This window comes from Buteo buteo, chromosome 6, assembly GCF_964188355.1.
Source record: "Buteo buteo chromosome 6, bButBut1.hap1.1, whole genome shotgun sequence".
NCBI classification, from domain to species: Eukaryota; Metazoa; Chordata; class Aves; order Accipitriformes; family Accipitridae; genus Buteo; species Buteo buteo.
The window spans coordinates 43,406,303-43,432,378 of NC_134176.1; the positions used below are offsets into that span (position 1 = coordinate 43,406,303).

At 42.7% G+C, this 26,076-nt stretch overlaps 1 protein-coding gene across 6 annotated transcripts in view; it reads left to right on the top strand.

Moving 5' to 3' along the window:
• Positions 1-26,076, top strand: part of LOC142032274 (transmembrane protein 263-like) — a 208,333-nt gene that overhangs the window by 158,505 nt on the left and 23,752 nt on the right. For 2 of the 6 annotated variants that reach the window (XM_075030740.1, XM_075030741.1), the window contains exon 2: positions 6,118-6,315. The exons of the other annotated variants lie outside the window; for them this stretch is intronic. In XM_075030740.1, coding sequence (XP_074886841.1) covers positions 6,237-6,315 — 79 coding nt within the window. In that variant the 5' untranslated portion in view covers positions 6,118-6,236. The remainder of the gene's footprint in view (positions 1-6,117; positions 6,316-26,076) is intronic. 6 annotated transcript variants of the gene reach the window in all.

Genomic DNA, 26,076 nt, shown 5'->3' on the forward strand with positions numbered 1-26,076 from the left:
CCTATTCTTACCAAGACGTAGGAAGCCTTAGGTCTTCACGGAGATGAGTCTTTCTGAGACTGAGAATATATCCTCATTGCTCCTGAGTGTGCTTGGGATGTTTTGTTATCCTGGACAACATTCACCACTTGGTAATGGGAACCTGACTTCCAGAAGAATCACCTTTGGCCTGAAGTCAGTCTTTTTCGCCAGTTTTTTTTTCAAAAGTTGTTAACGTGAGGGCAATATCCAGCTCCCACTAAGAATCTGGCTATTTCTCTTCAGTGCCTCCATGGGAAATAAAATATTTTGAAAATCTGGCTCCAGCCTGTGCTTGATGAGCAGGCAGAACATACTTCTGAGATTGCTGTTCAGACATCTCATTCCATGTCTTACTGCAGAAATCACTGAAATCAGGAGAGGCAGGAATACAGCTGGTAATTTGTGCTAGCCGGTCTTTTTAGCTCTCTGAACTTGATGAAAGCACCGTCTCAATTTGGTAATACTAACAGCTAAGCCTGGTTTCATTACTGCTTGCACAGACTTTTGTGTAAAAGAGATCAGAAAAAAGCTGGAATCGTAACTAAGAACCAGAAAAGGAAGTCAGAGCAGGAAGTGGGCATGTCTTGTCCCATAATTTGCCAGTGCATCTTAGTCCTCCATTGTTGTAAACTTCATATTCTATTTCTGTTTATCCATCCTTTTCTCCAAGGCTGTGAACTCAGAATAGCTTTGCTTGTGATATCCCCAGCTGTCCCAGCTGTGTGCTATTTCTGAGCAAACGATGCCATTTGCAGCGTTGTTGCCATACTGTGTAACTTTTGCAATGGGCAAACATCCACCAAAGGCTGTGTGGGCAACACCAAAATTTATTACCCTGGTGACCTCGCTCAGCTCTCCAGGGGTTGAAGATTAGTGCACTAATTTATGGTATCGGTCTACCTTCTGCTGTGGTACTGTTTCAGAATACCTTCTGCATTTCAGGGAATGTCTTGAGTTCAGTACATTTAAATCACTTTTATATGATTTTAGTTTCCATAAGATATATTTTTTGCCAATGTAAAATGTCTTCGAGTATTTCGGGAAGAAGGGTTGGTTTGAGCTGGTGTTCATTACGGGAAGATTAATGGGGCCACTGATCCCATTAATTTGTTATTGAACCTTAACTTTGTATAATGGGTCAGGCATCCCTACTTTTAGCTTCAGGGCAAGTTTACCCAGTGAACAAATTCTCATCTTGTTGTATAATATCTTTCTTCAGAAAAGTTCCGTTCATCTTTAGCATCTGGTTTTAATAGGGGCTCTGCTTTATATCCAGTCCTACATCTGTGTCATTTGAGCTATAGAGGCAGGTTACACAACTTGGGCAGGGTCCCACAGCACATCCTGATGTCTCCCCAGTACTGTAATATAACTGTAAAGAGATCTGTGCTTGTAGAGTCATAGCTAATATCTTTTTCAAACAGACTTTGTCTTGGGTCGTGGCTTTTCTGGTTCATCTGTACATCTAGAGACATATATGAAATGTTTTGCAGAGTGCTTCAAAACAGCCCAGCCTGCCTCCATGAAAGACAGACCCAAGGAGAGTTAGCATTTCTCTAAAAGTGCTTGTCTCGTGGAAGCGCCAAAACTCAAGCTCAGTCGGTAGCATACGCAGAAGTGCAACTTACTTCAGCCAATGGTGAAAATGGGTTCCGCTGTGTTTGTTTCAGTTAAAGCTGCTGTGCTAGCATAGGTGTCTCATTAAGCTGCAGTGACAGAATTGGGAATATAAGCCCTTAAGTGTGTGGTTCTGGCAACAGTCTCACTGTCAAAAGCAGGTGTTTCTCTTCAGGTGTTATCATAACAGAATTGCTTGGTTTACAGTAATGCATTTCTTCACCTTTCCGGTTTCTTTGTCCTCTTGTGACAAACAGAGCCTGCTTATCTTCCCTTACGAGAGAAGCTTTTCAGGAAGGACCTCTTTCAACAGCTGAGAAGAGCACTGCGTGCTGCAACAGTGCCGTGTCAACCAGGGTGGCTTTTTGTCAGGTGTCCGCTGTCTCCGCGGGCAGTTTTTCAGTTTGTCTGGCCTCCCCGGTTGTCGGCATGGCAGCCAGAGTTCTGGTGAGAGGGACAGTGCAGCTGTGCTTCTCCATGTCTGGTTATAACGTTCCAAACCCGGGGTACGGTGTCTCATTGTCTCGGCCACATTGGAGAGAGTATCAAAGTTGGGAGGGAAGGACGAAGTGAGTGAGGAAATAAATAGATTTTTTTCTTCTTCAAGCTTTATGACAATTTGTCTTTAATCTCCAGGCAAATCGTGCCCTTCCTTGGCAATTTGTGCGTCTTCAGGAACTGGTGGGCGTCAGGTGGTGAGCGTGCTTCGGGGTTGGAATCCGAGCTGTCTCCTCTCCCACCTCCCTGAAGGCGCAGTAGGTTTCCTACACCATCCTGCCCAAGGCTGAGGTGCAGTCCTACAAAAGCAGGTGCTATCTGACAGCCAAGGTACAACATACCACTTCACAGCCCACTTCCCTGGTTTTGTAAATAAAAGCAAAGGGTGTCTTCATTCACCTTTCCCCGCATATTTGTAACCCCTTTACCAGACATTTTGTGTGTACCGTTCTGTGCACCCTACCAGCGTGCCGTGTCCCCCGATGCTCTCTCGTCTGGACGCCCCGAAGGCAGGCAGCGCTGTGCTTGTGTTCAGCAGCTCATGCTGTCTTCTGTGCTCAATGGTTTATTGAACTGCTGCTGTCCCATCATGCAAGGTGCCTTCTGTCTTGACTCTCTTCTTGTTGGACTGGAACATTATCTGCTATGCGGGAAATATGGCCACTCTCATCTGGCTGTTGGGGCTGGTCTTTTGCCATGCTATTTACACTTCTAAAGGCCCAGAATTTCTTATAAACTCTTTTTCTAATAAATTAATCTCGTAAGTTCATGTTTTCTAGTGGGCCTTTTTTATTAAGGAATGTCATTTATATACAAACATACAGTAAAAACGTGAGAAAGATGTACCTTGCTGAAAGCATACTAACTGGAACTTAAAAGGCTTTTTTAAGCCTCTATTTTAGTCTCTGTGTGCTTTTTATCTCTTGCACTACAGAGAACAATTTCCTCTGATGCCCTCTGCTTTGAGGAAGTTCTGTAATTTAACTTCTGGTTTCCAACGTCCTCCTATGTCTTTTATCTCACGTCGCGTAATTTTGAAGAATTTCGTTAGCCACTTTAAGGACATCGCTTTAGCTGGAACCTACTTTACTCTGTAAAGCCTTTTAAAAATCTTTTAAAGCCCAGTATTTCTTACGCTTGCTCTTACAGGGGCTGTATTTGGCACTTGAACCAAAAATACTAGTCTTGCTAAAGTCTCCATCTTCCCTACAACTCCTTGTATGAGAAGTATTTGAGGGGTTTCCAGGTTCCCCCCAGGTCTCTTTTCTGAGCACCTTCACAGCTCCTTCACTCAAACCCACAGGCCTGGACCTCCCTCTCTTGCCCATGGTCTCCAGGGAGCTCTCGCCACGCACCCCGTGCCCTGGTGTCTTTGGAATCTGAGCAAAAAGGAGAAGATGGTCCCAGCTGGGGGCTTGTTCCTCCCACTGTCTGGGTTTCTTCTGCCTCTTAGCTGGAATCGCCACCTCCAAAGCAAGTGCGGTTACAGGACCAAATTTTCCAGGTGTCTTTGTTCTAAATTTAGGATCTTGTGTTCCTGTGTAACTTCTTGGAACAGCTCATCTTCTCCAGAAGCTATGCTTCCGCTAATACTGCTTAACTGCAGATTAATAACGATCTTCTAGCCACCATGCTTCTTATTAAATATTTATATTGTGGTAGCACATGAAGGCTGTAATTGGGGTCTAATTGTGCTGATTTATTCAGACCAGTTCCGAGACCTTTGCTACCACTAACTCTGCAGCTAGCAACCCTCCTATGTGTCCTTGTCCTTCACTGTCATTTTCCTTGGTCAGGTCAGCACTTGAAACCGATCCCCGATTCCCTGGTGTGGAAACTGAACAGCCAAAAACCGCAGTGTGCTGACAGCTCTCTGCTCTTGTTCTCTCTTCATCCTTTCTTTGATTTATTCTTGGATTTTTCAAAAAGAAGGGGACAGGGCAGCCTGTCTTCTGAATTCCCCAGCAAATTTTTGCCCTCGTCGGTGTGTCTTTTATATGTCTGTTGATTGTAAAGATCATGAGGCAGCTCAGGTGAGCAACTGCCTTCTTCCCCCTCACATATAATGCAAATTGCTTCTCAGCTCAAACTACATAGCTCAGCTGCTGCCGATGCCTTATACATGTTGGAGAATCTTAATATCTTTCCCATTTCTTAAAAATTAATCTCCTTTAATCCTGGCAGCACTGTAAGGTTCAAAGATGTTTTACATTATGTACAGGTAGGATTATGGTTTATTCGTTAGTAGAAGGGAAAGATTGATTTTTTTTTTTTTTTCATTGCATCCCTGGTAGTTTTTTCTTTGCTGAAATCCTAGTCGATGCTTTTTTTCTCTGCTCAGCCCGACTCTGCAGAAGGTGAAGATACAACCCTCAATATGAAAAGTAAATGCCACAAGTCCTGGTGAAAGCAGCAAACTAGCATCACTCTTTCTGTGGCAGAGATGTAGTATTCTGAATTAAGTTGTGCAGGGTGGTCTGCCCTTACACTCTCCACTCTCCCAGTAGCCACTGTGTTATCATCTTCAGTTTTCATTGTTTTAATGGTTGCTCTGGATCCACAGCAGAATTTTGGATCCACAGCAAGACGCAAGCTTGTCAATAAATATCCCCTTCCTGCTTTAGGATTTCCTTAAACTTTTAGGTTGTGTTGTCAACGCAAATCTGTCATATCTTAGGCAGCAAATCACTCTAAGGCAAAGCAGAAGAAATTCTCGGCTTGAAGTGCCCCCAAACCCTTCTTATAGCAATAGGGACACTGCAAGACGTGTTTCGCCTAGTCTCCCTGGGTGATTGAAAATGGAGCTTTGTTGACAAGCCATAGACCAGTTGTTTATTTTAAGAAAGTGGGACAGAATACATTGTGAGTTACAGAGCAAAGTCATCTAGCAGAAGTAATGAAGGCAATTCTGAAATAACACAGTTGTTTTTAACTTTACCTTTTTTTTTTCTTTCTTTTTTTGTTTTTATCATAGCTGGAAGTCTTTATTAGGACTGTGCTGAAGGTTGGAATTTTTTGTTCGTGTCCTCATGTCTTGTAAGCACTAGATAGCACAAAAGACAAGTGAGCTTTGAAGTAACAGGTCCTTACAGGTCCAGTGATTTCTTTTGCACAAGCACCTAATCTATTGTACAGCTCCATTTCTGTATATCAAAGAAGCCTTTAGGGCTAAAAATCATTTGGCTCGCAGTCGTAGCACAGTTACGTCCTGTTTGTAGAATATGATTACTAAGATCTGAGATGGGACCGAGAGTTTTAAGAATTGAGGGGGTTCTGTCTAGATTCTAAAGTGGATGTAAACTATTGGTGTAAGGAGAACATGGAGCAGAATCTGGATGCTTCAAAATTTGAAAAAGGCACAAATAGGAAGCCTGGTGCAACACTGAAGATCTCCAGAATTTGCACAATTAGTATGGTAAATGGGGAATTATGAACATGAGAAAAGAGTAAGCAGTACAAAAATAAACCTTTCAGCAGTTCAGTCTGGGAAGACTTCTGGCGTGATTCAGTGACTGGTAATTAATAAACAAGGAAGATCCAGAGAAAGAAAGGAAATCTAAAAAAAACCCCAAACCAACAGCAAACAAACAGTAAATAAATTCAACAAATTAGGAAAACTACATGGCCGTGCAGAAGAGCGTGATGACAGATTCAGATGCCTGGGATAAGGATTCTTCATCTGGAATGAGGATTTAATGAAATCTCTAACGTAACCAGAAACTGAGTTTGGAAATGGGGTATACTAAGATTAGGACATGGTCACAGAGGTCTCAGCCATTCTGAGTCTCGCTTTATGCATCATCCAGAGTTCACAAAAAGAGTCTGTGTAACACAAAAGCATCTGCAGAATGAGGTGGAGGTTGTGTCTGGGCTGAGGAGGAGTACTTGTGGCTTGTGTGCTGGATGCCTCCAAATAGCTCTGCCTAGTGCTGTAGGTGATCCAAACGTTGTAAAACTTAGTTCCCGGTGTCCTGTTTTTAGCCTGACTCTGCTAGGATGCCCCACAAAGCCACTATTGACACTGATGCCAGCCCAACGTTGAAGTTTACAAGAAGGAGCAGAAGAGACAGAGGCCAGTTACCGAAGCTGTAGCCACAAATATGAAAGATGGGGATTTCAGACTCCTAAAGGAAACTGGAGGAACATTCTTTTCCTTTCTGAAGAATTCCCATCGGTCAGGTATGAGGTAAGCTTCTGTTCTGGCCATTACCAGGTTTGTGCCCTCAATACCTTACTCCTAAAGACTTTCATGCCAGCTTTGTAAAGTTAAACAGTTCTGCTTTGTAACTGTTCTGCTTTGTAACTGTGAACAAGTGCATTGTTCATCAAACGAACCAGTCTAAAATGCACAGAGTGCTTTTCCTGCCAATGGGTTTTATCCTTGTTGTGCAGGAATCAAAGACCGAGATGATTGTTCCGTCCTCCATGTGTCTGTGGTGAGACTGCCAAGAACGAGGCACCCAATTAGCATCTGCAGTATTTAGATTTTGATTGTGGAGAGTCTTGCCTAACTAGGAACCGGCCTGAATAAAGCCAATTCCAGCTAAAGCTGTGAATTTTCCATCTTCCTCCTGTTTTCCTGAGCCATCCAGTTTCCCTTTACACATCATTTCGAATAAAGAACCTGTTAAGTTAGAAATGTACAGTGAGCCAGAGGGACCCACGCAGCAAGGGTCTGCAGGGCTGAGAGAGCCATGCCACTTCAAAAAGGGGAACAGAAAGTGTTGCTTCCCACTCTCCCCCAGTCTTTTCTAGGCTGCCACCTTCTTTCCCCTGCGTACAGTATCTGCCGTCTGTGTGAGTGTAATTTAGTGCTAATTAAGAAGTGAGTGGGAGCCATAAGCTCATTTCATTTAGAACCTGGAAATGACCTCCTGGGAGCCTGGAGAGGGTACCGGCTGCTTTCTCGCCACAAAAGCTTCTCCACCCCACTGCTGTAATTCTAACCACCAAGCTCCAGATTTCAAAATTCAACGCCAGCTCAGATTTACGGAGCATTAAGCGACTGAATTAAATCCTCAGCATTCACTCGGCGTCAGCCTGACTGAGTAAAGGATTTCACGGGCTGGGGTACTCTACAAGGCCATAATTTATAACGTTATGCAGAAGCTGCTCCTCCGAGTTTTATTTTGGCTTGCCGCAATTTCTTTTTATTAAGGCCCCAATAGTATTTGTTGTTTTTCTGTTTGCTTTGATGTGGGAGTTTTAGATTAAATCTAAATAAATAAATGAGGTTTAAAATTAAATTAGGTTTCATTTGCATGAGTTGGGGAGTGAAGTGCATCTTTCTTTCACCATATAAAACCTAACAGACCCATTACCCATCACAGAGCCCTCAGTTGCTCCTGAAGAAAAATGACATTTCCTTCTGCGTAGAAAATACTTAAAAGTCCCAAGAATAGATTTATAGGAATATTTTAACCTTTTCTTTGATCCTTGAAATGTCATTGTTCTGTAGGCTACATTGCAAAACGTGACCTTTTATAGGAACCATGGGATGGATTTGATCTTTGGAAGACGTTTGAGAGATAATGCACTACAGGGTGCAAAGAACGTTCGCTCCTGAAAAGGAGCTGCAGATGGTTTTGTCTGCAGATATTTGTGTTTGTGGTATACCTGGAGGACAAAAGGATTGTTTATGGTAAGGCTTGTACTCCAGGGACAACAATGAAGAAAATAATAAGAGAACATGGCATCTTCTTTTGTTTTAATGCACAACAGTTTTATTTTCATTACATTTAAAAGAAAAATTTAAGTAGCAGAAATCGTTCACATGGGAGATGCTTGCAAATGAACATGTTCAAAGTGTAACAGTTTTTTATAAGCACTGGCTGTTTGCTTTTCAGAGCGTACCCTGACTTGACTGGCAAAACACAAAGCTGAGCTGTTCAGGAAGGAAAAGAGCTGACCCTTTGCTTCAGATTTGTGTTTGCTCTGGTAGTGTCCCCTTTCATGGTTCTGCTGCCCGTCTCTCTCCAGTCCTTTCTCTAGCTGCCTTACACCCAGCGTTCTCCATGCCACCCACAGTATGAATTCCCAGGCAAGAGATCTTGGCATGAAAACGCCTGACCTGTTTTGACATTTTCACAATGACTGCAAAAAGCTTGAGAGCCAAGGCAGTTGCAAGTCCATGGGTTCACACTGTGTGAGTGCTGTGTCTTTGCTTTGCCAGTAACTGTTCCAAACCAGATCTTTCTGAAAGATGCTGCAGCTCTTATCACCGAATATTGTAAGGTCTTACCTAATTCTGTAGCTCTTGGGTGTGCAGAATTTTCTCCGAAACCTACTGTTGTTGGCAAAATGTATTAGATTTTCCCCAGAATATAAGAGATGTCATTTCTGTCCCAGTAGAGCTTGTAGTCCAAGCAGAGGGGAAACCTGTTCAGTGAGCATGCAGTAAGAAAGATAGTGGGTGAGAGAACAAAGATCATAGGTTGGCATCCTGATTGTTGTTTATCCAAGTTTAGGGTGAAGTAGTGGGCAAAAGCACCAAAGAAATCAGAGTGCAGAAGACTGAAGGGTAGGAAAGAGACACTGGCCTGCAGGAGACGAGGTTCTAGATGGCAATGACCCTGCCTTGCAGAGACTGAGATCCGTGACGTGGCACAGACGTGCCTAGGGGCCTTTCAGGGAAGCCATGGAGACCTGAACAACATTGTTTTCGTAGACACTGGGCCTGAAAGGATTTTATACGTACCTAATGTGCCGGAAAAAAAATTAGTGTCTGGAAGTCATTGGCCTTTTTCAGTGTGACATGACTATTGGGAAGTGATGGCTGGTGACATTTTGAATGTGGGAAGTGAAACAAGTAAAATAAGGATATCTCACTGGCAAGTTGCAGCAGGAAATGGTGCACATGTTGTACCGTAAGTAAAAATATAGTAGGTAAGACCAGGTCTCCTCGCTTTGCTTAAATAATTGAGCTGTTACTCTGGTGCTTTACACAGATTACTTTTTATGTGGTTACCCCTCCGTTGGATAAGCAGGTCTTTAATGGCTTCTGCATGGGACAGTCACCCCATTTCTTAAATCGTCTTGTGTCTTGTCTGTGTATCATGTTTGGTCTCTGTGTGCTGCTAGAGACGAGATGAAAATCAGAAGTGTGGTGTTAATTGAACATTTCTCTGAATCTGTGATAGTATTGGTGAAACGCTTAAGTGTAGCACAGTCAACCCCAAAATGCTTTGAACAGTTGAGAAAAACTTCCATATGAGCGTGAGATGTTTCACTTGTATTGCAGGAAAGGGGCGATTATGTATAAACCCTCTGTTGTCAAGTGAGTCATCAGCAATATTAATGTGATGTGTAGCATCTAGTTGCATCTTGCACCCTGTTAGAGGTCATAAGATTATCAGAAAATTATTACAGGATGTGTATGTTTTATGCTATGTGACTTGTACGATGCTGTGAAATCAAAAAGAGGATTTTGTTGTCTAGGGAAACAACCAAATCTGTGATAATCCAAGCATGTAGTAAGTCATAAGAAATCACTGCATCTAAAAACTTTCTGACAACCAAAGGTGAACTTGTCCTCAGATGAATTTAGGGTTGTTTCCTTTGCCTTCCTCCTGTATGTCACTTAACTGTGGCTGCAGGATAGTGTATTTACTTGTATTAAAGAGCGGGTGAGGGATAGGGAAGGCAATATCAGATGTCTTTGATATCATCAAGTGTCCTTGCCCTGAGAGAAAACCAATTCTAGGCTTTTAGTGAGACTGTACTTTTAAGTCACGATTTGAATACATGGGGCACTGTGTTGCATTGTGAATTTCAGCCCTCTGCCCTGATGCCTAGGAAGCATCTCTGACTTAGTACTCCAAAATAACACTCAATAGTGAAGTGTTACTGGACTTGTCCTCTACACCTCAATGTGAGAGGAAGCATTGGACAGAATCCAGAACAGAAACGCAGAATTAAGTTTCAAGTAGATAATTAATTCACTTTGTTATTTTCCTCATTTCCCCAAAAGACTGAGAGTCATCACACAAAACAGACACTCCCAAGATTCAAGGAGGCAATGAAAGTCTACAGCAGAGCTCCTTCAGAAATACGGCACCTGTTTTTCTTCTTAGTTGTATAATCCAAATAATTGTCTTTGTTCTGTAATACAGTAAAATTGATTTATCGTCTCCTTAAATCTCTTCTGGTTGGCACTCTCAAGGTGATCTGTGATACTAGGCATGCCATTCCACGGGCCATGGTGAATCTGCCTGGGCTGGTGGTCAGACTTGCCTTTGGAGAGGGAAGTTTTTGAGGCGTTTAAGTGTTAGTCTATGTTCCCCACTCCAGTGCTAGAGGAGGTTTGGGGTGATTCTTCCCCAATATATCTCTCTAGCTTCTAGCAATCTGCGTTTGAGGCATTTCCTGAGCCAAAGACTTGATCTGAACTGTCACATTTGATCGCCGCTGATAGACGTGTCCTCCATGAATTTATCTAATCACATTTGGAACCATTTATACTTTTGACCTCCACAGAAATCTATGGCAGTTTAATTCCACAATTGAAGTGTGTGTTGTCTGAAAAATCATTTCTTTCATTTGTTTTAAACCTGCTGCTTGATCATTTTACTGGCTGCCTCCTAGTTTGTGTGGTATAAAAAATAATGAATAATCATCCCCTATTCAAATTCTGTATGCCATTCATGGCTTTAAAGCTTTTTATCATATTCATCCTTAGTCTTATCTTTTCCAAGCTGCAGAGATCTCAACTATTTATTTCTTTCTCATCTGGAAGCTGTTTTTTACCTCTCAACAAACAGCATTGCAACATTATTGTCATTTTCTCTAGTTCTATTATGTCCTTTTCAAGGTGGAAGAACCATAATTGTGCATAGTATTCTAGACGCGCACTCTCCATTGATTTATACAGTAGCATATTTAGGACTTCTTAATTCCTTCTTGATCATAGTTCCTTCATGATAGCTACATCCCTGGTTTAATTTCACAGCCAAAGAATAGAGAGGGATGTATTTGGAAAGCTGTGGTCTAACACAATCCAGTGGAGTCAGAAGAAGCCGTGTTCCCCAGAATTGCAGATCTATAGCTCAAATCATGATTTATCATTTTCTTTGCTACGGTCTCCATCCATCACCCTTCATTTCACATTCTAATGCTCTCGTTTCTTCAGTGTCATGAATTGCTCATCTAGAAAACTTACTAATGGAAGATGTCAGAAATAGGGGTGGATTCTGCTTCTCTGTTACTTAGAGAAATTAACTCCTGGATGCCTTGCATTTCTGAGCTGTTTGTTTTCATTTAGGATGCTGTGTTTTTAAAGAGTTATTGCTTAATAATACCAAGTTGCTCTAATATAGAAGGCCAAGTGCCTAGATTTTGCTTTATTGTATCAATTTAGTGCAACCTGCTTCTCCTCAGTAAAGACCACTTTCCTCCCTTTTTAAGAGGTACCGAGCAGTGAGTATGAGAAAAATTACATTCCTGAGTTATTTTGTGGCATGAGCCACATTGCATGAGTGCACATTCTAATTCAAGATGATTTTGTCATTCCCATTGGCATTTGGAGGGTTTCAGAGCACTCAAGCTTTGCCAGCCCTCCTACCCACGAAAGGTAATGTTTGATTTGAATGTTCAAGGAACATGAGTTTTGAATAGTGTGTTGAATTGCTAAGTTCAGAATGTTATTTGTTTTCATATTGGAAATTGCATCCACATCCAAACCCTTTTCTTTCCTCTGCCACTTCCTCCCCCACCCCAAACTCCATGTCCTACTGAACTGTTTGATAATCACTTGGGCCACTGTTCTCAACTTGGGAAAACATGATCTTGGGGAATGTCTTCTCAAGAAGACATTGTTGGGAACCTGCCATAGAAGCAGAGCAGGAGAGATGTGAGTGGGAGGGGGTGGCTGTGTCAGGGTCAGCTCAAGGACTGCACAGTTGCGGCTGTCTAAGAAAACTCCAGCTAACAGAAGGGTGAACTCACAAAACAGAAGGCAGAGCTTGCCAGAAGAGCAAAGGAAAAAATGCTGTATCTTGGACAATTATTATTATGACTGAGTCCTGTCCTGGAGCTCTTGCAGAAAGTTTTGCCCCAGTTCTGCTACTCCTGGAAGTCACGAGATCCTTTTTCTCTTCTCTGTGCTACCTGCCTTCCTCCCACAGCCCTTTTCATGGCAGCTCCATTTCTCCATCCCTGTTCCCAAACCAGCCCCCTCTCTTCACTGCATCCCCTTTCTGCTGCCAGTGACTCTGGAGAGGCACAGTCACAAGACAAAAGACCCATCCCTCTGCAGGGATACAGTTTGAAACCCACCACACTGGCACGGTACACTTGCATGTAGAACAAGAACAAGCTGTGGAAAGCATTCACTTTCTACTTGAAAGTAGATCGAGATTTTTGCAGCCAGCCTCCTGACAACTTGTGCTTGGAGGGAACAGGAGGAAAACCAGATGTATCAAATTATGGGCTGAAAGTTCTTCGCATAGGTCTGTTCAAGATTTGCTGTCACCCAGCACAAAGACATGGTGTCTGGCCAGGGACCACAACAGTGAGTCTGCAGGATGTTTTTAGTCCCTGGTGGTGTAATGTCACTTGCAGTGCTGAAAGAAAACCTGGCTGGCTGTGTAAAGAGACACCTGAACTTTTTGCCACCTTGAATACTGTGCTTATACTATCCTTTCTCATCCCCTCTGAGCCCTCACCTGTGCTGAGGTTCTTAGAGCTATACTTTTTCCAGGTGTCTGGGAAAGTGTTTTGGCCCAAGGACCTGTACGTGCTGTTGTATAGTATAGCTCTGTGATGCATGTGTTAGAATGTCTCCACCTTCCACACCTCACAAAGCCCAAATGCGTAACTCTTTGCACTTAACTTTCTTCTTCTTCCCCTCCCCGTGCTGACAGCAATGCACAAGTGATGCATTAGCGATGCATGTGAACTCTTGAGTCATGGCTGTCTGAAATTTCAGCCCTTATGAGAGACAACAGACCGTGGAAGCCACAATTTTTTATTGTGCCCTAAGGTTGTTGCGAGTGAATCATCAAAATAGTATGATTCAGCTGTAGCCATAACGTTGTTTTTTCTCTAGTGCTACGAGCATGGAACTGCAGAATGGATATGCTCCAAGTTCTGGTTGCAGGTGCTACGTGATCCCTTTAACGCACGAACTGTAATGGTTCTTATTTCTAGTGGTTCTAATCACTAGTGCATGACTCTTCTTCTCAGGCTAGGCTTCATTTGCGAAGAAACGGTAACATAAGGACTTTGCTCATCGGTCTGGGTCTGTCTCTTATTTAGATACACCTCCCAGCGTCCCCATGCTTTTTTAGATCTTTCCTATCAGAACGCATATGGGGCCTAATGCAGAAGCATTGGGAAGTCTGTATTGACATGTCACACAACCATCCCTGACAGACACCAACCAAATGTGTTCAGACAGTCCATGCTGCAGGTTTTTTGCTTGTCTTGTTTCAAAATGACTATCACTTGTGCTTCACCAGGGTGGGCCGCAAGACCGTAACTGCATAAACGAACTGCGTCGGGGAGGAAGAGGTGCCTGACACAGGCGCTGATTAAGATGAAGGAGTAGGTAGTTCTAAAGACTTGATTTCTTGGTGTCGCTCAGGTTAGGTTTGTCAGATTGTCGATATGTATAGCGTGATTCACTCATGAGATGTTAATTCTGTGCCTGGCTCACAGGCTAACAGCATACTCGCCTCAATTCTTACCATGATGACAAAGTATCTTCCCTTCCTGTTCCTACTTATAAAATGTGTCATACTTGTCAAATTATGGAATTAAACCCTCCATTTCAAACCAGAGGGTAGCTGCAAAAATCCTGAGGAAATGTCTATGGGGTAATTTTTTTTCCCCTTCTGGATTTTCCTTATATGGTTTCTTTTTTGTTTCTTCCCTGCTCCCTTCTCCTTTGTAATTTCTGAGAGCAAGACAATACCTCTGTGGACATGTTTCAAACCAGTGAACAGGTTTCATCTCAGGGCTCCTCCTGTGCTTTCCACACACAGTTCTGCAATCTTGTCTTCAGACCTGGGCTTACACGATAATTTGCGCCTTCTGCTCTGCATCTCCTGCCATGAATCAGCTTTAGTACTGTTCATTATTTCTGTGACTGTCAGGAAACTAGATGGAAGTCGCCTCTTTAGATCTTCTCTTTCTCTCCCTCAGTATTGGACATGACAAATAAATGAAGATCTCTTCTGCAGAAAGTTTACAGAAGTCCAGAGGAAGAGAGATGCTGTGGAAGGGGATGGTTTGCATGGTTGCACTGGCTAGAGGGCTCATTGCTTGCCTCCTTTTAGGTGGTGGAGTATTGGGCAGGATTTGCTCACAGTACCCGTGCGAGCAGGTATTCATGGAGAGCTGTCGTGGAGCGGGGGCAGGTGAAATGAAGCAGGAGGTAGAGCAAAGGGAGAGAAAATCTTCAGAATAAACACTGGAAGAAGCTGAGGATAGGAATGGCATTGGCAAGTCTTCAGCACGTGGGTTTGTTCAGCTAGCTCTTGCTTACCAGGTCTCCGTCTCTTCCCTGAAGTCACACAGCTAGAGAGCAAGGGTAGAACCATGCAGACCTTGGCAGCCGTGTAACTGATAGGAGAGTTACAATCATTTGCCTGCTGTCCACTGATTTCCAAATGTCATTAAGGAACCTTCATTTTTCTTTTACGTTTCATGTTTCTTGCCCTTTCTGCTACTCCTTTACAAAGAAATAACCAGACAAAATCCCATTTTTTACCAGAGTCTACCAAATCCTCTATGAGTTGCTTCATGTTGTAGTGCATTTTCGTAGTGTTCCCACTCCTTAATGCCCAATTTTTGTGTTCGGTCTTACATAATTCCTTTCAAAGACATCCTGAGGACAAAATCTAATGGCCAGCTTCTTCTAAAAGATTGCTCTAAGCTTGGCAGGACCTCAGCTCGTGGAGTAGAATAGGACATGAGTGTAACACAATGTCTGGGCAGTACTTACAGGGCAAGCAATTAAACTACAACAACAGTGACCCCTGAAATGCAGTGTCCTGGCATACAGTATATTTTTTTGTGTAAAGTTTTATATTGCTTTCTCAGGAACTAGTTTGGGATTTTTTTCACATCACAATCTGGATGTAATTGGTGCATGCTGCAGATTTATTGCTCCGACAGGTCAATAACCAGTGTATTTCATTGCTAAGCTGAGCAGGGCTTTTATTTTCTCAAATTATATTTCTATCAAATATTCATTTGTCTGTTTCATGGTCCACAGAGGATTTGGACCATTTGGTGCTTGCAGCAAGTGGATTTACCCAATGGGTTTGCTCTTCCTCCAGCTTCTCCTTTAGCGATTGTCGTTGCCAGTGGAGGAGTGGTTTGAGTGTTGGCATTAGTGTTTCATTCATCTAGCCATGGCTTTTCCCCCCTGGGATGAAAATGCATTAGGAACCATCTCAGCAGATGGCTTGGAAGCTCTTAGTATTGCGGCAGTCTGGGGTCTAGCAGCAGTTCCTTTATTTGCTCTGTTTTCAAAGAGTTGTAGGCTTCTGGTGTGAGCAGTTTATATGGAACTTGAACTTGATAGCCTGTGTCCTACCGTGGATCAATAGAGAGTACAGGACTGTATACAGTCAAAGAGAAAGTATCCTCTAGGAGAACTTTAAGGATGCAAGAGAAAGTGTGCAAAAATATGAACATGCATATCATCAGTTTTTGCAGAGAAATCCTATCTCTTCTTTTTGCTGCATTTGCATTACAATATTATATTTAATAATACTATAACAATAGTTCTCAAATAATACACTGTAATGGAATATGATAATTTGTATGCAAGTTTAGAAACATTTGTAGGATTTTAATTTTCTTGCTCTAGGTTTCCCTGTTTTCATTATCACAGCGTGTCTGAATTAGGCCTCTTACAGCTGTTCTCGGTAAATCATTTACACCAATAATTTTGCAAGTAACTTTGTTAGACATGTTCTTTCCCGGAGCTGAGGCAGCTAATGATGAACGTGATTTGACCATTTGTACATATGCCGAAAGCAGTACTCCTTAGCTGTAATTTAGGGACTAAGGTAAATAAATTGGGACCTAAATTATCTGCAATCTTGCATTAACCCTATGTGTGATTCAACGTTCCTGCGTCCCCCAGGGAAATGAACTCAATCTGTGGTCTGTTGAGGTCAGGCTGCTTATACTAAAGTTCAAATGGTGTTCTGTAACTGCAGTTACTGCTCATACATAGTTGAGCTTGGCAACATTTTTTATAATGGGAGTATGTTTAGGGAGAGGGATGGGAAGTAATTACTTAACCATTTGCTCATTTAAGCCCACATCTTCTAGTAGCATCCAGTGAGGAAGTGGTGGGGGAGGGGGAGAAGATATCAGAAGAAATTATCATCTTGAAGACTCTAGCTTAAGCACTCGTGGAGGAAATCGGAGAAACAGATGCAAGTCCATCCTTCCAGGTCAGAAGGCTTTCCACCCCTTAAGAAAGCTCCTTTCCTGACAAGCTAGAGAGTGTTTTGAGGCCGATGCCCTCAGTCGTGCTTTTCGCAGTCTTGTGAAGGTACTGATGGAAATCCTGAGCCTGATGATGAGAATGCTGACCTGGCAGGGAGAGCGCTTTAATTCCACTTCTTGCTCCTCTGCATGGTTAATTATTTTTGCATAGAAGAAAACACTAAAAGAAGCCTATCCCAAAATACAGAATAGCCTAAGTATATAGTACTCCGCAAGCAATTTGGAGATAAAAATTTGAATCTTAGGGCCATTAAGCCTAGTTTTCTTCTGTCCTTGGTGAATGCTCTCATCTCTGAGCTATTACATAAAAACTAAATGCACCACCAGTTTTGTGAAACCAACCATTCATTTTCATAAGTTGGTTTTTTTTTTCTACTAACAAGCACTATAAAGGACATGTTTTATTCTGGGTAAACTAGAATGTTTCCTGTTGAGCAAAGCAATGGTTTCCGGTTGCCTCTTTTCTGTGCTGAAGAATTTTAAAATGAACTTGATTTGAAGCAGGTCTTCATCTCAGTTTAATATTTTTTCATAAAATGTCCATTTCAACACACTTGCAGTGGTAATAATAATAATTTGATTGAATAGCTTGGGACCTGTTCTACTGCATGCCCTGGCCCAGTGCTTTTCAGTCTGTGATGCCAGAACAGTTAGGAGGCTCTGGATTACTTTTATGGGTCTACAAAACAACTATACTAAATCTGCAAAATTTCTGAAAGATCAGGATCTCTATTAGAAAGCCATTCTGGGACCACAGATTGAATTCATGGAAAACCACAGCTCAAGTCTGATCCAGCAAAGCACATAGACACCTGCTTCATTTTAAGGAATATGCAGTGTCCCATGGACTTTTATGAGTCTCATGGTTTTATGAAGCATTTTTCAGGACTGAGGTAGAGCACTCGGTGCAGGACAAAATCAACTCCTTAATGAGCTTACCAGAAAACCCCACAGGCGTACTCAGCATGTGCTTTTTAAACATGTATAATTGGGTCAAATGAAAACTAATTCCCATTGGAGTCAGGCCATGCCTGAGGAACCCTTCCGGGATTATTCTTTGAAATCCTTCAGGCAGAAATATTTCCATGCCAATTTTGATTTCAAAACCTTTTGACTGTGGAGCTGTTCAAGAATAGGCTAACAAGAATTCTTCTTCTATGAGAATTTTTCCTGTTTTCCATATCCCTCCCCTACCATCCTTCTCCCTCTTGCTTTCCTTGCTGCCTCTCAGCATACTAGAAAAGGTCAGAAGCAATTGGATCAAATGTCCCAAGAAACGCGTGTCTTTGAAGAGACTGCAGGCCTGCAGAATTTGAATATGAGAGGTTAATATTTTAAGGAATTGTTAGGTCCTGGAAACAGAGCTTTCTAATGAAAAATCACCTTTGAACCTTACATCTAGCTATTTTAGGTTAAAGAAAAATAAGTCTTTTTATTGGGGAAAAAAAAGGCTTGCAACCGAAGGTATCTTCTCCCCCCTTTGCTGTCTGGGTAATATATTTGGGCTGTTTTTCCATCCCTTGATACATATTCTACAGACACCATGAAATGTAGGGAAGAGACAAATGAATTAACAGTCTCGGAGGGCTGTCAAAATGCAAAAAAGTTATAAATTAAAGACAGACTTAGCCTGTATCGGTGTGTCTGAATTCGTGAATGAATTGACACATGGCTGTGCTTGTTCTCTGAAGGAAGAGCTGCTGAATCTCTACAGCTACTGACCTTACCCTCCCTCACCAGAAATGCCAGGTCTTTTCTTTAATTGATCGTGCATAATAGATGCTGTATCGCTGTTGAAGTGTACATCATTCTTATCTGCTGGTAAGACTTGCAAAGCTGTTAGTCTATTTACTTATCGATATAATCTGAGACTTCACCGGTTCCTTCGCACGTGTTAGCATACGCTTTCTCCTTGATATCCCAGTTGGATTTGTCTACGTTGGAGACTAAGCATCTTCACTTTTGCTATAGCTCATTTAAAAACGTGCAGGAAGTCAAGCTGCAAAGCAGCTAGTTAGCTTTGCAAGTGGCAGGGGAAGCTTGCATATCCCAGTGCTGTGCCTTAAATCTGGAAGTGAGCCATTCTGACTTGGCTTACACGTTTCACTGTCAGGCGTTGGCCTTTTCAGTAGTAGCAGCATTCCTCCTCTTAACTGAGAGATGCAAGCTGAGAAACCCTCCAGCACTTAGACACGGGCTTTAACTCCAAGTGTTGGTGCATTTCATTTTGATCTTGGCTCTCTGATTTCCAAAAGTTCCACTTTGAGATCTTTCAGTTGTTTAAGAGCTGACACATGATGTGATACTTCTCATAGAAAATTAGGGAGCACTTGCCAGAGGACGATGTTAGCCTTCTCTGGTATGAGTCCTTTAAAGTGTAGTCTCTGCTAAATGGATCTCCTCTGGGATATTTTTCATTCTTGACAGTGAAAACAGACTTAATCTATTGGGAACAAAGGGGAATTATTTCTCGCTTTTTGGAAGGGAGGTCTTTCTTCATTTAGGGCTGCTGTGCAGAACAGCTAGATTTCATCTCTGGCTGAACTCCTGTCTTCACATTCCTGTAGGGATACCTGCAGGCAAGGAGGGTTTAACTTCCAGCCATTGACAGGAGAACACAGCTAATGTCATGGACCTTCTCTAGCTGTAGCTTCTGTGTTTTCCCTTCCTCACATAATACATAGTTGTCTCTTTGTCTGTGCTGGACTGTGCCAGCAGGGGACTGATAAGGTCCAGCGAAGGGTACAAAAATGATGATACCTTTTTTTATTTTAAATGGAGTAGTTTAAGCTTTCTGGCTTGCCTGTCTTTTTTTTTTTTTCAGGCAGTGCTTCTATAAGGAAAAATAAGTGCTCAGGATGGCAGCTGCAGGGGGTAGATCGGTCACCATGCTCCAAGCAACCCCTTGGAGCCGAATTCTGCCGTAGGGGCAGGCTCCTGGTCATGCAGAGCCCATTAAAATGAAGAGAGCCCCCCGGAGTTTGCATAGCCAAGGGCAGGGTTTGGCCTGCAGCATACAAGCAGGCTGCTGGGGAGTGCAAGTCTTGGGCTTTTCCCATCAGGCAGCAGCCCTGATGTTCGGTGAATTTGTGGATGAGGTAGACTGCAGTTTAGCCTAATGCACGCTGGTGCTTTGGGAGGGCCCAGAGCTTTAGAGGTTTGCTGCATTTAAACAAATTAACATAGTCATGGTAGCAAATGACTGTGATTTTTCCAAAAGGTGAACAAACTGTGGGTCTAATGGGGACCTGCTATTTCTCAGAAATTAAAATGCTGCTTCTCTAAATGAGGCCAGGGAGGATTTTTCTTGCTCAAACTGGCCTCAGTTCAGGTGCTGCTGAAAGGTCAGCCCTCCAATCCTTTCTTAAGATTTTTTTTCTTGTCACAGTGAATAAGTCTTGTCCCAGACACCTAGTAACACCTAAGAATGATGGTTTTAGCTGTGTCTTATCCAGCACAGTTAAACTGGAAGTCAGCCCTGGGAGATCTGTATGTATCTGCTGTAGCGTTTGTGGAGTTCATCAGAACAAACCAGAATTGACGACATCTTTATGGAGGAAAAAAAGAAAAAAGGAAATCAATTGGTCCTAGTGTCAGAGCTGATCAGATGTACAAAGAAGGAAAGCATTGCCAGACAGTATCTGGGGCTGGATAATTCGCATCAAAATACTCCCTGTGTCAGAATCAAATAGTCTCTGTGATAAGAAAATAATTTTCGCCCAGTCGAGAGGATATTGAGTACCAAGATTTTTACATCCTCTTAGAAACTTGAAAACAGCCCTTGTGTCCCTATCAGTGCTGGTTGTTTATTTTTTTCCACTGGACAAACATTGATTTTTCTTACTGCCAAACTCTGCATTTCTAATGGAGCTTGAAATTAACATGATTTTTTTGTGGTTGTTGTTGTTTACCTCCTTGTTTGCACACCAACAGCCTAAATGATGTTGGCACAGCTTGAGGAATGAGGTTTCTTAAAGTTTTAGTTGAATGCCGTCCTGGTTTCAGCTGGGATAGAGTTGATTTTCTTTCTAGTAGCTGGTATAGTGTTATGATTTGGGTTCAGTATGAGAAGAATGTTGATAACACACTGATGTTTTCAGTTGTTGCTGAGTAGTGTTTAGTCGAAAGTCAAGGATTTTCCAGCTTCTCGTGCCCAGCCAGCAAGAGGGCTGGAGTGGCACAAGAAGCTGGGAGGGGACACAGCCAGGACAGCTGACCCAAACTGGCCAAAGGGGTATTCCAGACCATGTGATGTCATGCCCAGTATATAAACTGGGAGGAGTTGGCCTGGGAGGTGCGGATTGCTGCTTGGGAACTAACTGGGCATTGGTCAGCAAGTGGTGAGCAATTGCAAATATACTTGTTGTGTATATTCCAATTCTTTTTTTATTATTATTATTATTATTATCATCGTTTTTGTTATTATTATTATCATTATTATTTTCTTCCTTTCTGTCCTATTAAACTGTCTTTATCTCAATCCATGGGTTTTACTTTTTTTCCCCCCTGATTCTGTCCCCCATCCCACTGGGTGGGGGGAAGTGAGCAAGTGGCTGCATGGTGCTTAGTCGCTGACTGGGGTTAAACCACAGCCATGCAGCAGGGAAAGCACAGTGCACCTTTTTCTCCAGGCACTACACAAGTAATGACCACCACATGGTATCAAGGGGTGGGTTTATGTATCTGTGACACTGATTGAAAGGCTTGGGAAAGCTTGCATTTGTTTAAGATATTTGGGATCCAGAGGGCATTCTTTATCATACTCTGCTGGGATGATGATTTCAGTGTGCTGCACATACACCCTTGAGGTAGCAGCTGCTGCAGTATCCTGTAATTCTGCTCCAAGAACCTATTCCCGTGTTTTGGTGAAACCTTTTGTGAGGTCTGCAAATTAATCAGAGATTTCTTGGTTCAGAGAAGGTGGCACTTAAGCTGAGAGAAGAAGTGTTCCTAAAACCTTCTTACATGTCAGAATTCACTGTCCCTCCTGACCTTATCAATAGGGGTGCTGAATTGGGGTGCTACCCTTGTACAAAGCCTTAGTCGATACAGTAATCCACTCTTGTCTGGCTAACTTCAGCAGTTTCAACTGGCTATAAATTACAGCATGCACCTTGTACAGTAATTTGAAAATCTAAATGTCTAAGCATTCTTTTGAAACTTTGCCGCTATCCTTTGGTCCCAGTGCCAGTTCCCCTTAATCCTATCAAATACACTTGGAAGAATCCTTGTACTCAGAGATAATGGTCTTATGATATGGCTGAATTTCCTTGCTGTAAGTATGAATAGATAATAATAGCAACAGATTTCTCTTTTCCTTTGATGTTCGCACAACAGGTTAAAAAAAAGGAAATTTTAAAGCCCTGTAATTAGAAATAACTAAAGATAAGATACCCCTGAGTCCTTGCACTCAGGACCTTTTGGTAATGCGGGTGATTTGAGAGAGCTTTTCACCTCTCCACGACGAGAAAGGCTATGATTAAATCCCAACTCTGCTCTCAGCAATTTGGATCCATATGGGCCTAGTCTCATTTTCTCAACCATCTGCCAAGAATAAGATGTGATCTTTGGCAAGAGTCTGTGCTCCCATGTATTGAGAGCGGGAGATATACACCACAGAACCATTCTGTATCAAACCTGACTGGCAAAGTGTCCTGAATATTAGGTCAGCAATTTTCCATCAAATTGCTATCAGTTATTGTTGATACAGAATGAAGGTCGTTAATTAAGCAGAAAGGATTTGGGCAGTTCAGGGTCAAGACTTGAGCAGTTTTTACTCAGTGAGTAAGAGCCTGCTATCAACGTCCTTGTTAGCTTTTGCAGCTGGAAATTCTTTTAAAATTAATGTGTTAATGTACTGTTCTACTTAGGAAAATGACTGTGTAGGAATGTGACACTGTACATTCTCTATTTATTTTCACTTGCTGACTTACAAACTAAAATCTGTTCACCTTCCAACTCCCGCAATGATTTTTCTTTCTGCCAGAGGCACAGACTTCACCTGGGATCTGGAAAAATCAGTCTATGGCATCTTTATCACCAGTGATGATGTATGGAGCAGACATAAGGCAGGACTCAAGGCATGTGTTCTGGAAGTGCAGAGCATACTTGTTGGTGCTGCACTCCAGGCTCCAATCTTGTTCTCCTCTCTGTTGAGCCAAAAGAGTTGAAAATTCATGCATGTTGATCAAGTTAGTGGTTTAAAAGGTGAGGAGGGGCAGGGAGCAGAGATGGTGGATAAGGTCACCACATTGCCGCGGTGCCTCTTCTTGCTCATTCCCTTCAGTTTTGTCTGTGTTGAAGCCCCCAAGGGTGAGGTTGTGTACTAGGATAGCATCACTGTCATGTGGGAGAAAGCCAAGAGATTTGTACTTTAGGAAAGAGAGTTTGGAGGAACTCACCTGGGGGTAAGTCAGCAGTTTTCCATCAGTGAGATAAAGGTGTTAATGAACCAGCACCTTTGCAAGCCAGGATTAGAAACTTTTTTTCAAGGTCTTTTGCATCTCTTGGCTGCGATGCTGTGGGGCTTGACTCAGCAGCATTCAGTGGCATTCCCTGCACTGTGTTTTACTCCTATTCGTTTCTGCTTTTAAGATTGAAATGTCGTATTAGATTAAGAGCTCTACAGATGTCAACAGCGTGAAAGGCTTCCCTTTCACTTTAGCAGGAGTGGGAACTGAGGTACTGCATTGCTGAGGGCGTCTGATGGAGTTTTGCTAATAAGATCTGATTTCATGAGGTTTGCGTCCTATTAAGGCAAGTAGGGATCAGGCCTGTGAGCGTGATAGAAAAGTGCAAACACAGTAGAAAGGCTCTTATGAATATTAATAGGCCATGAAACAATACAAGGCGAAAATGGTGATGAGGTGGGGGGGTAAGCAACTGCTATCTGGTGTAGCACAATGGCCTCCTTTTCACCGTGCTTCCCCCGCCACCTGCCTGCAGCCTGTCACTTGCAAACCCTGACAGATTCGGGGATGGGCCTTGGGAACCTGATAGCTTCCCTGATCTGCAACTCACAGCCTCTGTGTAGGTACGAGTGCAACTGAAGTATCTGATCCCTACGCATCAGTCGTCAATCTTCCCTAACAGTCCTGCCCAGGTGCAAGCCAAGATCAGCTCTCCAACTATCCAAAGAGTTGTTTTTAAAAGTAGCTTAGCTTATCCTTAATAATCCCCTTCATGGGTGAGATATCATCCATGTCAATGATTTATATGCATCTCTAACCTCAGTATTAAACATCAGCTGGTAAAGCTCCTGTATTTCCCTGCGGTTCTGGGACTGGCTCACGGCCACGGCTACGGCTCCCTCCTCGTGGATTGCTTCCCCTGCTGTAGCTCAGGAAATTGCTGGTTGGGTTTTGCACGATCTGTCCTGTGATGCACCAGCTTTGGTGCTTTCCTGCAGTAGTTTCACGGAGGAGTCGATTCATGCCTGCCTGTTACCATCCGTTGTAGTTTGCTATTCTTACCTACCTCGCAAGGAATTGCCCTCCTTTGTGCATCTGTAGCTTCTGAAATGATAGGGAAACATGAACCATCCCAGCATCCCACAACAGACCTGCCCTTAGCCCCATTTTATGGACCGAGAAAGAGAAGCAAAGGAAATTAACATCAACAGACAGGTCGGCCAAGTTGGGACTAAATCTTCTGCTTCTGTAAGCGTGCAGCCCTTTGACATCCCCCTGCCCAGCCGCCACTGCCAGGGCAGGCGCTCCCGGTTTTCTTCATGTAGCACACGCAAGACCTCTGGCTACAGGAATTCGTGGCATGTACTGGCCTTCCAATTTGTTCGCATTTCATTTCTTACCAAGCTCATCTCTCTACAGAAGTGTTTGAAAATCCCCAAGACATTGATTGTCTTTCTTTACACACATTTCTTTATCAATTGAATTATTTAGTAAAGAGGTATGTTCATAATTTATTGATATAATTTGAGGCGTAATCTTACTCCTTTTCCCTTAGCACTTGTTTAAAGAAAACAACATTTCTGTCTGTGTTGCTTTGGTTTGTTTTCCTTTCATTCATCCCTGAACTTCTAAGCATCTTACTGCTTTTTTTGTGGGAGGAAACTGAGTTGTGGAGGCTAAGTGATTTGCTGCCATTCATAGAAGGGAGCAGCAGTCGATGAGAAACAACATCTAGGTATCACGCCTGCTAGGCCAGTGCCAGCCACACCGAAATGGTGTCAGGCAACACGTGGGCCAGTAATGCTGTGCTTCCATTTGTTAGCAAACTGCCTGTGGTGGAGCTTTTTTTAAGTAGGCCCTACCTAAAGTGATGTTTTCAATTTCTTGGTAACGGTTTCATGGCTTGAATTGATTCTCTTGCTTCGCTGCTTTCTTCCATCATCTTTGCTGTTACTCTTAGTTGCTTTCTGCCTCAGTTTCCCCTCTGTTAACTGGGGCTAGCTGCATCAGCTCATTTCACAGCAAAGGTGGATGCATCAGGGCCTTAAAGGGGTTCTCGCATTGTGAGAATGTAGAAGCTGGTAAACCAAGGTAGCCCTCTTCAGGAGGATGGCTTTGTATTAATAGTCTGGAGAAAATCTCCCTAGGAAAATGGGGCCCGGGCAGGTTTGGCTGAAGCGCCTAAAGCTTGTCGAAGAAGTGAGTAATGGTAACTTAATTAAACTGCCCTTCTCTTGGTTTTTCTGCTCTTTGGTAGAGAAGCGAGAAGCCAAATCCCACTGCTGTGCTGTCATCTCTGGCCCCTGGTTGGTGAGAGAGGTGTTTTATGCTTGGCCTCTTCAGGGGAAGGCAGCTTGTTTGCATTGTATTTGTGGCATAATTACTAATGGTACAGATCATTTTTATTAGCCAAGCTGTCTGCATTAAAATGATAGATTTTTTTATACTATTAAGAACATCCAAGGGAGTCTCTGCAGTGGCAGGAGAAAGATGATAATTTTTCGTTTAGCTTTAAGAGCAGATGGTTACAGAAACATTCTATGTAAATAAATTAAGGAGAAGCCACCCTCGCTAATAGTTAAGTAAACAGGTTTGGAAACAGCCGGCTCAGGACCAGGCTTTTCTGTTCTCTTCCTTTCCTGCAAGAGCTTCGTTCTGCTCTTTGGCTTACAGCCCCATATGGATAGGGTGTTAATTAAACCAATTTGCTTTTGGCCCAAAGTCATCTAAAACAACTTGAGTCCTGCTAGAGCAAGACTCGCACTCACAGGCAGCTTTCGTGAGCACTAGAGAATACTTACCTAACCTAAGCATTGGGCTGTAATCAATGTTATTGATAAGCATTTCCAAATGTCTTTTGTCATGGTAGCGAGGCAGTGAGCGATTTGAGAGAGGTATTACTAACGTTGTATTTTATAGCTGCATTCTGCAGTCTCTGATGAGTGCTGTAGTCACAAGGCCATGCTGCCCTCGAGAATTTCGACTCAACAACCAAGTAAATTAGAAGTGGAGAAATGAGAGGTAATTAGGGGAGGAAAGTCAGATTCTGTAGCATAAGGGCTGC